Genomic DNA, 14,954 nt, shown 5'->3' on the forward strand with positions numbered 1-14,954 from the left:
TTTAAAACTCTGTGGTACATGATTATATTTTTTCATTAGAAATACTAACGTGGTTGAAGAAATGTCACTATGACTTGTTTTGAATTGTTGCTGTTCTGTATTAAAGAGATGCCAACTTCTTAAGTAACATAGATATGAATATAGTTTTTATGAGTTGTCAAAGATCTACTGACATCCTTAAGCTCTCTACTGATTTTGAGTTTGTTTTATAAGTTATTTTTTGAAAATCTTAGAAGTTTTAATAATTCTGTTTCTATTTTCAGGGCTCCAAGACACCATTGATTTATTCCAACTCTGTCTTTTTTTCTCTCTGATTCTCTACTTTTAGAAAATGTATTAAGCATACTAATTACAAAAGTGTATGTGTTGAAATAAATGGCTTATTTTTCCCTCTCAGCTGATTTGAATAGGATGCACAGACAAAATATAGATGCCTACCATAACCCAGATGCAAGAACATATGAAGATAAAAGGGCTGTTGTATCTCTAGACCAAAATTTAGCCACCTCAAATGCTGAGAACCTAGAAGATTCTACAAATAAAAACTCAGGTTTTTAATCACATTCTATTTTTTTGTTTGTTGACATTTCTAAAGTTGTTCCATAACATTTCTCTTCTCTTGCCTGACAAAGGTCATATTGTGATTTTGAAAACTTGGTTACACTGAGTCAGGAAGCATTATACGATATTCATAATACCTTTTCTTAAATATTTTGACAAATGTGAATAGGGAAATATACTTTGCTTCTTAATACTGTGTATTTCTTCTCAGCCTTATAACTTATGGATACTTTAGCTGCTGTTAAAATTTTATTTTGCTGGTGGGAAGACTTTCTTAAAATCAAATAGTCTCTTCACACATATACAGACAAATAATCTCTCTTGCTTCTTATACCCATAACTATTTGAATTAATGAAAATGCATCAGATTTGATATGATATATTGTACAAATAAATTGCTTATTTTTATTATTTTTATTTTAGTTGTTAATTTTATTTTTTACTTATTTTGTAATCATTTGCCTCCCCTTGTGAAACCACAAAGGACAAAGAAATGAAGTTTAATTTTTTTAAAAGTTTAATTCTGTATCTGGTCACATCTCCCTTTCTTAAGCAATATTTTTGATTTTTTATGGAACAACATCCTTGAATTAAAGGTTCTATAAGTAGGAAATTATTCAGTAGCTTTCTTTATGACTTGACAGGGAAACTTGTCATCTTTCTTTATCAAGTTTATATGAAAATATGTTACATATTTTAAAATCAAAGGAAATTTAAAAGATATATCTATCACCTTGCACTATATTTTGATGCCTGTAAAAGTAATCGTTTATTTACTACAAATTCTATTTTTGTACTTCCACTAAAGTTTTGATTTTAGACTAGTAAAGAGCTTTACATTAGAAAGTCCTAAAATATCCCTGACTGATCATTTAATCTTCAATTTTTTTAAAAAAAAATTTTTAACCCATGACTGCCTGTCCAAACAGACACATTTAATAGGCAGATATGATTAGAATCACCAGCCTTTCATCTTTGATGGTAGCACTAATCTCTGTGCTCTTTTTGAACATTTTAGGAGATGTGCTACTTGTGGTTTCCATGGGCAGCTTGTACCACTGTTGGATCTCTAATTATGAGAAAGTGCTTTCTTACTTTAGTCCACAATAGATTTTTACCTAGTGGATTGAATCTTCATTTTTGGAGCACTAAAATTGAATTTTTAAATTTTTATGTAATTATTAATTTGGCTTCCACTCTTTGTATTAATTCATTGTGCAGTAAAAACACCTTTCATTTTATTGAAGGGAATTTTTATTTCTTTGGATACATCATTATTTTTCTCTTTACTTCTTTCTTCTACTAGTCTGTATTGAGATCCCAGTTCTACATACTCTTTCTCTAGCCTTCCTTCCACACCTGGTGTTTGTAGTTGTGTCTTCACCCAGAACTTTCTCTATCATGTTAATAATGATTTAGGCATCTAGCTCTGCTTATCAAGCAGAAACTTAACTTTGCTTATCAAACAAAAACACTGGAAAAAATCAAATTTCTGTGACCTTTTCCCAAGAAAACACGCAAGCTGAATGATTAAATATCACAGCAGAATTAACTGCCTATTGCCTTTCTGAACAATGCCAGGGTTTTGGTGTGTTTACACATACACATACACATGTGGCATTTAATATTTTAAAGGCCTTAGGGAACTTGAATATATCTTAAAATTGAATGTTATAATGTGTGTTTATGTTTTCTCTTCATTAGTCCTGTTTGAGGCCTTTCCTCAAGTTCATTTTTTTCTTTTACTTTATGGTTCTAGGATGCAGAACCATATTTATGAAGCCCATACTAATATGACTTAGTGTTTGCTTATTATGATGCCTATATATATTGGGTTAGAGCATGTGTTTCTCTATGATTTTATTTTAGTCATGTATTTATTTTTTAAAAACTGCTTATTTTTGAAAACTTAATTTTGTTTTGCTAATCCACCTTTTCATTATAATGTTTTAAGTATTGAGTTGACTTTCTGCTGATTTATTCAAGTAAGCATTAGTAAACTTAAGCACAAAGGAAAAAGAGGCCTAAATGGCAGCTAAACTGCAAAGCATGAGTGAGAGAAAGAAATGCTTTAGATTGATGGTATAAAGACTAAGTCAGTAACTAAAAAATAATATAAAAAGTTATGTGAGGCTTCCCTGCATTTGAAGAAAGATTCCTGGGGTATCATTATTTTTCAGGTTGTCTTTATGAAATCATTTAATCCTTCCCCAGAGTATTATCCTATTTATAGGAATATATAGCATATTTTTATTGTTCATGTTATATACCATTACTTTGAAATTTTTTAAAAAATTATTGCAGTGATAAAAGAATCATTCTAGTTTGTAAAAAATGTTTTCAGAGCTGGCTTTTTAACTATTGTGGACCATAGATGGAAAGACTTGGAATTACTGATTTGTCTTAGAAGACAAAATTTTAAAATATATGTATATGTACTACATTTTAATATATAATTAAGAATATTCTTAAGAAGAGGGTATTTACATAAGAATTTAAATGTACTTTTTTCTTATACAAATTTACTTTAAAGTCTTTGCTGTAGTTAAAGTTGTTTAGGCTATTATCTTTGTTTCCTTGGTATCTTTCAGGTATAGACATAGTAGATTTTTCAACTCTATTTTTGTTTCACCATTTTTCTTTCTCTCATTAGTTTTCAGCTGGTCTTCAGATTCTAATCTCAGCCTTACTCTTCTGATTTTTGACCTCTCGACTTCCGTAGTTAGCACATATATTCACAATATGGAATTAGTAGCAAAGTTTATTTTTTAACCTTTATATTTTCTAACCATTGAGTAATGGTATGTTTTTTGCAAAATTTCTCTTTCAAGGTTATATGCAAACACAGAGCTCTCCTTTTGCTCGGGGAAATATATTTTGTGAGCCTCCAACTGAACTTCAGATTAAACAGCAAGAATTATACAAGAATTTTCTTCGTTTTCAGGTGAAGTGCTTATTTTATCATGGTTTCAAAGTTTTAGTAAAAATTTTTTTTTAAGATTTTATTTATTTGTTTCATAGATCACAAGTAGGCAGAGAGAAGGGCAGAGAGAGTGGGGGAAGCAGGCTCCCTGCTGAGCAGAGCGCCCAATGCAGGACTCCATCCCAGAACCCTGAGATCATGACCTGAGCTGAGGGCAGAGGCTTAACCCAGTGAGCCACCCAGGTGCCACGTTTTGTTAGGATTTAATAAACTAAACTTGCAAAGATTTTATTCACAGGATAAAGAATAAATTCTAAAATATCTCCACAGTTATTTAAGATAATTTAATTTACATCAGATATAGGTAGTATTAAAATGATATTACTTCATTTATATCTGAAAAAGGAGTATAGAGACATATTAGGCAGGCCAGTTGTCTTACTCCTTTCTAAACTTTATTAAATCATTAATTGTTAAAGAATTCTGACATTTCTAAAACTGAATGAAATAAAATATTCACTTATTAGGCATAGAATGAATATGTCTAGATGCTTAATGGGTTAGTAGAAAATCAGGGTTTTTTTCCAAATGATTTATTCTTGACTCACTAGAGTTTGTAAATTATTAAAAATCAGAAGTAATCACATTTTGCCATTATTTGCCTCATTTATGTATGTAAGCAAATAGCATTTTAAAAATGGTGGAAATGCCCAAAGGAAGACACTTGAGTATCCAGGGTTTATTAAACAAACAGAATGATTGAATACTCATACTGTGTCTACTTTTGTGCTGAATACTAGGGGTGGAGCCTGAGGTGAAAGAGAAGGACTCCTAATTTTCTTCTCACCTCCATGCCCCTTAACATCCCATTATCAGATTCATCCTATGTCTGGGTGGTCTCCTTTTGATATGATTTCTCATGTTATCTCAAAAACTGGTAGTAACTTTTCTTTTCTACAGAAAATATCCAAATTCCTTAGTCCAATATCAAAGGCTATCCAGTCTAATCCCAACATCTTAAATTCTCCTTAAAAAGTTCTACTTAATTATATCAACTTTCTAATCCTAATTATTGTGGACTCTTCAATAAGGCAGTGATGTAATGGGTATGGGGTGACTGATCTGGCACTAGTGTTTAAGATGTATTTTTGAGGGATTTAAAAAATTGGAAGCAGGGGTATTTTACTAGAGTTGCAACAATGGAAATGGATAGAAAGACCTTTGTAAGGATCAGCAGAATAGATAGAGATATTGAATGCAAGAGAGTGGCGTCAGAAGTCCCTACAGGGGGCGCCTGGGTGGCTCAGGTCACCCCTGGGTGGCTCAGGGGTGCCTTCAGCTCAGGTCATGATCTTAAGGTCCTAGGATCTAACCCCGCATCGGGCTGAGCAGGAAGCCTGCTTCCCCCTCTCTCTCTCTCTGCCTGCTTCTCTGCCTACTTGTGATCTCTCTCTATCAAATAAATAAAAAAAAAAATCTTAAAGAAGAAAAAAAAAAGAAGTCCTACAGTATTGGCCACTCATATAACTGCTGATTGAGGGTCAGAGAGTCACCTATTGAACTTGAAATGCCCTGTGCTATACTGCCCATAATGACAGCAAGTCAAAATTATGTAACTGCTATTATACTTAACAAGTGTTAGCATGGTTTAGGGTAGAATTAAGGGGGAAAAACAATCTTGAAATTATATAGCCTTTTATTATTTAGAAGGTACTTTTGCATATAATATCTCATTAATCTTCAGGCTCGCCGAAGAATGTATTATTATTTCTGGTTTATGACATGCAACTAAAATCCAGGCTAGGATGCTTACCTGTGGTGGCAGAGCCAGCAAATTGTGAGGCCAGTGCTTGAATCCAGGTCTCCTGACTTTAAGTATCATACCTGTATCATACACACTTAAATTTTTAGAGGGCTCTAAGAGTCTTTCTCTCTGGAAAAAAGTAGTAGTAGTGGAAGGTTTGACTATGTCAGTTTTAGACTTAAGTTTAACCTTCAGTTCTCCCAGCCTATAAATCCTCAGTGCACCTGTGAATGGATTGCTCTTGAATGGTGGCTTACATATTTTTCTTTTGGCAGCCCCTTAAAACTTTCCCTCACGAGCAAAATCTAACACAAAACTCGAAGAAAATTTAAAATATCTAAATGGTATTTATTATTACTATCAACACTGAAGTGTCAGACAGGAAGTATCCCCAAACTTAAATGTCAAAAGAAATGTTATAAAATGTTCAAATCTGTGTACCAAGATGGAAGCCTTAGCTCCGTGTATGCATAAAAAAGTTATAGTGTTAAAGTTAATGCGGCAGAAGTCCTTATGTGGTTAAAATTTGATAAGTCATGTACCATTTTAAATTAAAGCTTTAGACATAATTAACTTTAATCTTTTCAGCTGTAGGATAAAATTTGGTAAAATAGATGCAGGACCCTTGATGTACCTTTGTATTATACAGCTTGAAAACAGCTGACTTAGATGATAGATTTCCTCTTTCTGTTGAACTGCTGTGTAGCATTTTTTTTAAAAGAGATTTTATTTATTTATTTGACAGACAGAGATCACAAGTAGGCTGAGAGGTGGGCAGAGAGAGGAGGGGAAGCAGGCTTCCTGCTGAGCAGAGAGCCCCATTTGGGGCTCGATCCCAGAACACTGGTATCATGACCTGAGCTGAAAGCAGAAGCTTTAACCCACTGAGCCATCCAGGCGCCCCTGCTGTGTAGCATTTTTGTTGGAATGGCATTTCTGTGGATTTCTTGGGTGTGTGATCCATTTATGATTGTGACCGGTAATGGAGAAGTGACTTTGTAATTGTGAGTGTGTGTGTGTGTAGTAAGAAGAGGGAACTGAGTATTAAATATGAGGTTTTGTTGTATAGATCATAAAGCAGTCCTTAGAGATATAGACATTAATAACTCTTTTTACCAGATGACAAAGCTGAGTAAGAATGTCTCCTTAAAGTCACTCAGTGAGTTAAGTATTTGGTGGAGTTGGAATTTTACTCATAACTCAACATTACATAATGTAGCCTCCCTAATAAATATAGGAAACTGAAAAATTTAGGAACTTAAAAATAGGGTATGAATGCTGAATTCATAGGATACTACAAAATATTACATGGTATTCTAACTTTCATTAGTTTCCCAAAGTAGTAACTAGGTTTAATTCTTTATTAGATTGAGGAAAAGAAACAAAGAGAGGAAGCAGAGCGAGAGAGACTGAGAATTGCAGAAGAAAAAGAAGAAAAACGGCTTGCAGAACAGAGAGCGCGAATTCAGCAAGAGTATGAAGAGGAACAGGAAAAAAAAAGGGAGAAAGAGGAAGAGGTGCATTTTTTTCCTACATTGTTTTTCTACTTACCCTGACAGTGAAATTTTTATTTTGTCTTGGAAAGGTATTACAGAGAAGAACAATCCTAGAGTACATTTAGAAAATTTCAGATCAGTATCCATTTATTGGATACTATTGTATTGAAGTAAAAACTAAGTTAAGAAAAGAGATAAGTGATGATTTTTTTAAGCCAAAAATTAGTTTAGGCTGACCAGGATGTTATAAAAGATGCCTAAAACTTTATTGTTAAATAGACATCTTCTTTTTGTTAAAAAACACTATATCATCTGTATCTTCAATTTTATCTCTTTATTTCAAACAAATAAGGCAACAGGTATTTGAATGGACTACAGGATGTATGTTTGGAGTGTTGTATTTTTCTCTTTAAAGCAAAGGCTAAAAAATGAAGAGCTTATTCGGTTAGCTGAAGAAAGACGAAAAGAAGCAGAAAGGAAGAAGAAAGAAGAGGAAGAAAAACATAATCTGCAGCTTCAACACTACTATGCAAGAGAAAATATAATCGAGGAAGAAACAAAGGTAAGTTTCAGACAAAAATGTCAATTAAACCTGTAGTTTAAACCACTTTCACTATGGCCTTAGCAAAAGGGAGAGTGGAGGAGATGCTTTTTTTCCCTCCCTTCCATCATGCTACTTCATCTGAGTACAGCGCACTGAACTTCCTATATAGGTCATGTCATTGCTTTGCTGCTCTTTGTCCCCCAGTGAATATAAGGGGTTTATTTACCTTAGTCAGTCTTGTTCCCATGGTCTATGGAGTAGCACCCAGCCAGCTATTCGTGAGAAGAGTTAAGTGCAGAAATGGAAAGTGTCTGGAAAGTTTTGTAGCAATTTGTCAAAGTAATTTTATGTCTGTTGGATCTCTAAGAAAGTTGGACTTGAATTGTGTAATGTCTTTTTAAAATTTTTTAATGTATTTGGTATTTCATTTTTACTGTTTTACACTTTTATCCTTGATGGATTGGAAATTTAAAAAGAAACTGCTGGGTCACAGTGGACTGGTTTGAAGTCAGTATCTGAGACTGGTTGATATTCACCATTACATGTGTGGTCAATCAAAGTTATCAGAGGTTTTCTCTCTAGGAAGATACTTGGCCCCTATGAAGCTCCAGTTTACACCCTTGGTCATTTTTCAAAGATGTATTTCAAAAAATTTTATATGCATAAGTATCCCTGGGGATTTGTTAAAAATGTATCTTGAGGTCTTACATAGGAAGTGTCTGATTTTAATAAATCTGAGGGTAGTCCAGGAATCTGCATTTTACAGGCATTCTTGGGGGTTCAGATGTAGTTGGCCTGTGGACCACATCTTGAAAAACTCTGTATGTGCTGTAGGTTTAGCCCAATTTAATTACAAACTGAGGGTTGCTGGGGGGAGGGGGGTTAGGAGAAGGGGGTGGGATTATGGACATTGGGGAGGGTATGTGCTTTGGTGAGTGCTGTGAAGTGTGTAAACCTGGTGATTCACAGACCTGTACCCCTGGGGATAAAAATATATGTTTATAAAAAATAAAAAAATTAAAAAAAAATGAAAAATAAAATCTTTAAAAAAAAACAAAAAAAACCTTTAGGGCACCTGGGTAGCTCAGTGGGTTAAAGCCTCTGCCTTTGGCTCAGGTCATAATCCCAGGGTCCTGGGATCGAGCCCCGCATCGGGCTCTCTGCTCAGTGGAGAGCCTGCTTCTCCCCACTCTCTGCCTACCTCTCTGCCTACTTGTGATTTCTGTCTATCAAATGAATGAATAAAATCTTAAAACAAGAAAAAACTAGCCATTATTATCATTATTAAGTTTCATCCAGTAGTGCCTAAAACATGTTGCTGTTTAACAATAAACTGTTTTATTGTTGCTTTTAATAAAGGCCATATCATTGTATATATTTAAAAAAAAAAAAGAAAATGGTTTTCAAAAATTTAGATTTATACGGACATTATTTCTTCTAAGCAGCATTCACAAAAAGACTACTTTTAACCAGTGGGCTCATCTAGTGTACTTATGATGTAGTTTGGTATACTACAGACAACGTGAGCCATTTTTGATGGGTTCAGATACACTAACTGATTTCTCACCTCAGGATTTTATGGTGATAGAAGTAAGTGTTTGCTGTTAGAATCTGCTGAAACATTATTTGAGAGAAAATTTATAAGTAACACCTGTGTTTTTTGTTTGTTTTATTTATTTTCAGTGTTCTAGTAATGTTAGGCAATACCATTTATTCTTAAAGTTGGATATATATTTATTCTACCTTTTAAAACATTATTGAAATATCATGCATTCATTTTTTAAATTAATAGCATTTATATTTTTTAGAGCCATGTTAGGCTTATAGCAAAGTAGAATGGAAAACACAGAGAATATTTTCTTGTAAAATTATTTACAAATAAAAGATAATTGTTAGTTTTCCAGTTATGTTCCTGCCAATTTCTTATTATGTTTAAGAGAAAATGCTTTCCTTAGGAAAATACAGTTTTATGAATGTTCTATTTCAGTTGTGAAGTACCATAATTTTAAACCAGTTTTATTCCCTTTAATGTATTTTGTGCTCAGTTATGAAGTTATCATTACTAACTGTAATTTTTCTTTTATTCATTTATGCCTGATATATTTTTGTCCATTTTCTTAGTTTTTACCTTTGTGTCACCATTTACTTTTTATTTAGCTTGTATATTTTGTTTGTTAAATTTGGTTTTATGTGTTTTTTTTTAAATTCAGTTTTTTATCCTAATCAGAGAATTATCTTTTGAGCAGTGATACCTAAATCCATCAATCCATCTGTTTTTATCATACCCAATATATTGATCATATTAATTGAATTTCTTACTTTTTTTGTTCTTTTATGCTTCCTTGATGGTTATTTGTTTTCTCACTATGTGGAGCATGCTTTGTTTGCTTCATCCTCTGTGGTCTTTTAGAAGGTTTCTTTTGTTTTTATAATTGTGCTTGTGGGCATCTAGTGGTCTTAAGAAAAAAGAAAATCTACTTCTAACTTTGTCAAAGTCACCAGTGAAAGTGATATTTGATTTTGTACCATGCAAAATGAACAGTTCAACATCCATACATATAGTCTGGTCTGGGTGTTTTTTGTTTTGTTTTGTTGTTTTTTAACCAGATAATTATTATTGGATTTTGTTGGGAAGTTTTATGTTCTCTGCATTTTGATTTTATGTGAAGTTGGGAGCTGTTAACTTGATTATGCCGTAAACTGAAACCCTCTTTTATTTCTTATGGAGACATAGAATGCTGTTGTGATCTGGAAAATTCCCTCATTGTGATGCTCTTGGTGACAAGGGATCTAGGTTTTATAGGTTGATTTATATTATTTTCCAGAAAATAGTTTTTGTGTTTTGTATTGTCCTGTTTCTTTTTATTATTAAGACAAGTGTTTTTCTTAGTTCTATTTTTTGTTTTTGTTGTTTTCCTAATACTTGGTATGCTGTTGCTTTACTTATGTTTGTTGAATTTTTTTGTTCTCATCTGAGAGTCCTTTTGTTTTAAAATCTAAATCAATTTATGTTTATCATAACTGATGTTTTCGATCTTACATAATTGAATTTCTGACTTTGTTTTGGTAAAAAATATTTTATTAAATAAAAGCAATAGCATTCTGAACTCCCTAAATGGTGTTATTAACTATTAGGAGTGTTTGTGTACACAGACACATATATATGTATACATACATGTATGTGTGTGTGTGTATATGCATACTTATGTTGGTGTGTGTGTATATATATACATATTTGTTTATATATGCGTGTGTGTATATACATATACACACATATATATGTATGTACATATATATATGTATAATTTTTTTCCTCCAGCGCTTGAGACAGCCTTCTCCTGTAGTTCCTGCTCTTCAGAACAAAATTGCAAGCAGACTTCAAAGACCTCCTTCAGTTGACAGCATTATAAGTTCCTTTATTCAGGTATATATTTTTTCTTTTGATTTGTTAATCTTAGCTAAGTTATTTCCGATGAGGGGAATTGAATGAGATTTTTTTTTTATTCATCATATTTAGCTATGTTATAGTTTTTCAATTCTGAAATATAGACAGTGTTGCATTTATTTGTTGCATCAGCTGTAACTGATAATGCTTGGTGTCATAAAGTTTAAATTCTTTTGACAGAGTATAATTTAGCAAATGGTTTTTGTCCAACCCTCTCAAGGCCTTTTCTTTGGTAATATATTATCTGGCTAGCTGTAGTTATGCTAATGAAGTCCCTTAAACTTTCGACTGAGCTGTGATCAAAAGAGAGCTAGGAGAATGCTCCAGAAGAGTTGATCCTTGAGTTGACTCTTGAAGAATGAGTAGGAAGTTGCCATAATGAGGAGGAATCAAAATCATGGACGTGTAAACCATATGACACACATGGAGAAGAATACACCATGGTTTGGGCTGGCCTCAGAAGGCCTGACCAGGGCGTCAACAGAGTTAGACGTCAAGCCATAAGTAGGATGTTGTAGGGAGTTTGGCTTTATTCCCATAAATGAGTGAATACCAAATGGACTAATTACCAGAATAGACAAAGCAAATGTTAGAACATTGTCCTGAATCCCACCCTCTGAGATTCTGATTTAAAAGGTGTGTGGTAGATAATGAATGGGGATGCTTTGTAATACTTTAAGTAGGAGAATGACATGTCATAAGTTGGAGAATGGCCATATTTGTTTTATATAACGTTCTCTCAGGCACTGGTGTTAAGATGTATTTTAGAGGTTGGGTAAGACCGTAAACATGGGGAGAAGTTACAGTGGTTTTGCAGGAGTCCAGTTGTAAGACTTTTAGGACTCAAAGCCAGTGGCACTAAGAACTGAGATTGGGTGAAAATTTTAAGACATATTTAAGAGACACAAGTACTGGCATTTACAGACTATGTTTGTGGGGGTAAGTGTCAGTGACAACTTTCAAGTTTCTTGTTAGATTTATATAGAGTGGGTGGTTGAAGATACAGTTTGTGGCTAAGGAAGGAGCTCTCGACTGGTTTTGCAGATTTGGAAGCCACTAACATATTTCCTTGTCATATTAGTACAGTTGTCTCGGATGAATTTGGGGGAAGTAAAAAGAGCTGAGATTGGAATACCAGGGAATTAAAAATTTAAGAAGCAGAGAAAGGAAATAGAGAACGTGACAGAGAATGGCAATATCAGTTGCTACTGGCCCAGTAAAATAAAGGTGTAAAATGCCCATTGAATGTGTTATTTGGGGATCACCTGGTGACTTTGGTAAGAGCTGTGTTAGTGGAGTGATAGGGTAATAGCAAAGGTAGTAGCTGTGTGGTGAGAAGTGAATGGGCATGAGAAAGTAGACACCGTGTTGCATCTATTCTTGAAAGGATGGCTGTGGAGGGAAGTAGAGAAGGGATAGTAGATGATGATGAAGGAGGAGGTAAGAATTTTTTTTTTTTTTAAGGAATTTTTTTTTTTAAGATTTTATTTATTTGAAAGAGAAAAAGAGAGAGAGAGAGAGAACATAAGAAGTGGAGGGTCAGAGCAGACTCCCTGTGGAGCAGGGAGCCCGATGTGGGGCTTTATCCCAGCATTCCAGGATCATGACCTGAGCCAAAGGCAGTCATTTAACCAACTGAGCCACCCAGGCACACAAGAAGGAAGAGACTTTTAAGCATAAGCTGAGAAAATAGAGTGATTGGAGGAGGTCGGAGTCACTTACTAGATACAGAGAACAGGTGGCAGGATTGTATTTGGATGAAGCAAGGACACTTGCGTTGTGACGGGAAAGGAAAACACATGTTAGGTAAGTGTATAGGTTGGATAGGGGGAAATCTGGTTCCTTTTACATATAGTTCCTTCAAAAAATTATTCTTTTCAAGCTTCTGAATAGGGAAGACATACTGAATGTATCTTTGTTATGATTGTTAAACAGGAAAGTTCCATATCCAGGGCACAGTCTCCTCCGGTACCTGCCAGGAGAAACCAGCTCCGTGCAGAAGGTAGAGTTAACTATTAAGTCTGTAACCTGTAATATTTCTCTTTTAAGCTTTTTATTGAAATAATTAAAGACTCACAGAATGTTGCAGAAGAGCATAGTGAAGTCCTGTGTACCTTCCTGCAGCTTCCCTCAGTGGTACTATCTTATATAGAACAGTAACCAGGAACTTGGCTTGGTTGGTATGCTCTATAGACCTCCATCGGGTCTCACAGTTTTAACACAAAGTAATTGGTGTGTGTTTGTGTTTGTGTGTGGTTCTGTGCATTTGTATTATGTATAATTTGTATAACTGCTGCACAATCAAGGTATAGAACTGTGGCATCAGGGGTGCCTGGTGGCTCAGTGATTAAGTGTCTGCCTTTGACTCAGATCACGATCCTGATCTCAGTCCTGGGATTGAGCCCCATATCAGGCTCCCTGCCTCTCCCCTCTTCTTATATTCTCTCTCTCTCTTTCTCTAATAAAATCTTTAAAAAAAAAACAAACAAACCGAACAAGAACTGCGGCATCACCGCAAAGGAACTCTCTTATGTTGTGCTGCTTCTTTATAGTTGCTCTCTCCCCAGCCCAAGATATTTCTAAAGTCTGGCAGTTCCTGTATTTTCAGAAATGAGTGTATCTTATGGGTATTCATAAATATGATCTGTATTTATAAAACATTAAAAATGACTTTCATAAAATTTTGTCTCTAAGCATTTTAGTTTTGTGTGTGGTTATGTTTTAATGTTTAATCTTCTGTGATTATGCCTGTTTTAATTTTTACTTGTTAATGTGAATTTGCAGAGGAGAAAAAAAATGTAATTATGGAGTTATCAGAAATGAGAAAACAGCTTCGTAGTGAAGAACGGCGTCTACAAGGGCGGTTGCTACACATTGACAGTGATGATGAAATTCATATAAGGCAAGTTTCAACTTGAGTTTTTTGTTTCTTCTTGTGTTTTGTTGCTCTTTTCTTCAGGAAAAGGAGTTACACATAAATCAGAACCTATCCAGTAATTCTACAGTTTTGGACCAGGATTATTTCTTTATTTTAAAATCGCATATATTAGAATGGATAAGTAGCATGCCTTAAGAAAAGTTTTTAACAGATTGTTGGTGAAATTGTAATACTGAAATAGCCTTTTCTCTGAAAAGAAATATAGCTAAATAATTATATCCTAGTGGAGGGACTCAGTGCAACCAATCTAAAACAGTATATGATTTATTAAGTCTATTTTTGTTTGTAACATGTGAGGGTTTTCTTTTTCTTTTTTCCTTTTTTGGCAAAGTGGCTTTTTCTTTAACCAATATGCTTTTACTTTTTTTTCATGTAAATTCAATTAATTATCATATAATGTATTATTAGGTTCAGAAGTAGAGGTCAGTGTTTCATCAGTCTTATGTAATACCCATGTTCATTACTTCACTTGCCCTCCTTAACGTCCATCACCAGTTTACCCTAACCCCCAACCCCTCTCCCCCCAGCAATGCCCAGTTTGTTTCATATGATTAAGAGTCTCTTAGGGTTTCTGTCTCTCTCTGATTTTTTCTTATTTTATTTTTTACCCTCCTCCCGTAAGATCTTCTGTTTTGTTTTTTAAATTCTGCATATGATTGAGATCATATGACAGTTGTCTTTCTCTGATTGATTTATTTCACTTAGCTTAGATTTATTTCACTCCAGTTCTATCCTTGTCATTACAAATGGCAATTTCATGGTTGAGTAGTATTCCATTATATGTTTATATCACATCTTCTTTATCCATTCATCTCTCAGTGGTCATCTGGGCTCTTTCCATAGTTTGGCCATTATAGACATTGCTGCTATGGACATTGGGGTGCAGGTGCCCCTTTGGATCACTACGTTTGTATCCTTGGGGTAAATCTCTAGTACTGTAATTGCTGTGTGGTAGGATAGCTCTATTTTTAACTTCTTGAGGAAGCTCCATACTGTTTTCCAGAGTGGCTGCACCAGTTTGCATTCCCACTAACAGTGTAAGAGGGTTCCCCTTTCTCCCACATCCTCAGCAACATCTGTCTTTTTCTGATTGCTGATTTTAGCTCTTCTGACTGATGTGAGGTGGTATCTCATTGTGGTTTGGATTTGGATTTCCCTGATGCCGAGTGATATGGAGCATTTTTTCATGTATCTGTTGGCCATTTGTATGTCTTCTTTGGAAAAATGGCTGTTCATGTCTTCT

At 34.3% G+C, this 14,954-nt stretch overlaps 1 protein-coding gene across 14 annotated transcripts in view; it reads left to right on the forward strand.

Moving 5' to 3' along the window:
- CSPP1 (centrosome and spindle pole associated protein 1) overlaps nucleotides 1-14,954 on the forward strand; it is a 168,832-nt gene that overhangs the window by 117,190 nt on the left and 36,688 nt on the right. For all 14 annotated transcript variants that reach the window (XM_032315801.1, XM_032315816.1, XM_032315813.1 and 11 more), the window contains 7 exons: nucleotides 398-550; nucleotides 3,393-3,505; nucleotides 6,656-6,805; nucleotides 7,200-7,346; nucleotides 10,648-10,752; nucleotides 12,709-12,775; nucleotides 13,558-13,675. In XM_032315801.1, coding sequence (XP_032171692.1) covers nucleotides 398-550; nucleotides 3,393-3,505; nucleotides 6,656-6,805; nucleotides 7,200-7,346; nucleotides 10,648-10,752; nucleotides 12,709-12,775; nucleotides 13,558-13,675 — 853 coding nt within the window. The remainder of the gene's footprint in view (nucleotides 1-397; nucleotides 551-3,392; nucleotides 3,506-6,655; nucleotides 6,806-7,199; nucleotides 7,347-10,647; nucleotides 10,753-12,708; nucleotides 12,776-13,557; nucleotides 13,676-14,954) is intronic.

This window comes from Mustela erminea, chromosome 16, assembly GCF_009829155.1.
Source record: "Mustela erminea isolate mMusErm1 chromosome 16, mMusErm1.Pri, whole genome shotgun sequence".
NCBI classification, from domain to species: Eukaryota; Metazoa; Chordata; class Mammalia; order Carnivora; family Mustelidae; genus Mustela; species Mustela erminea.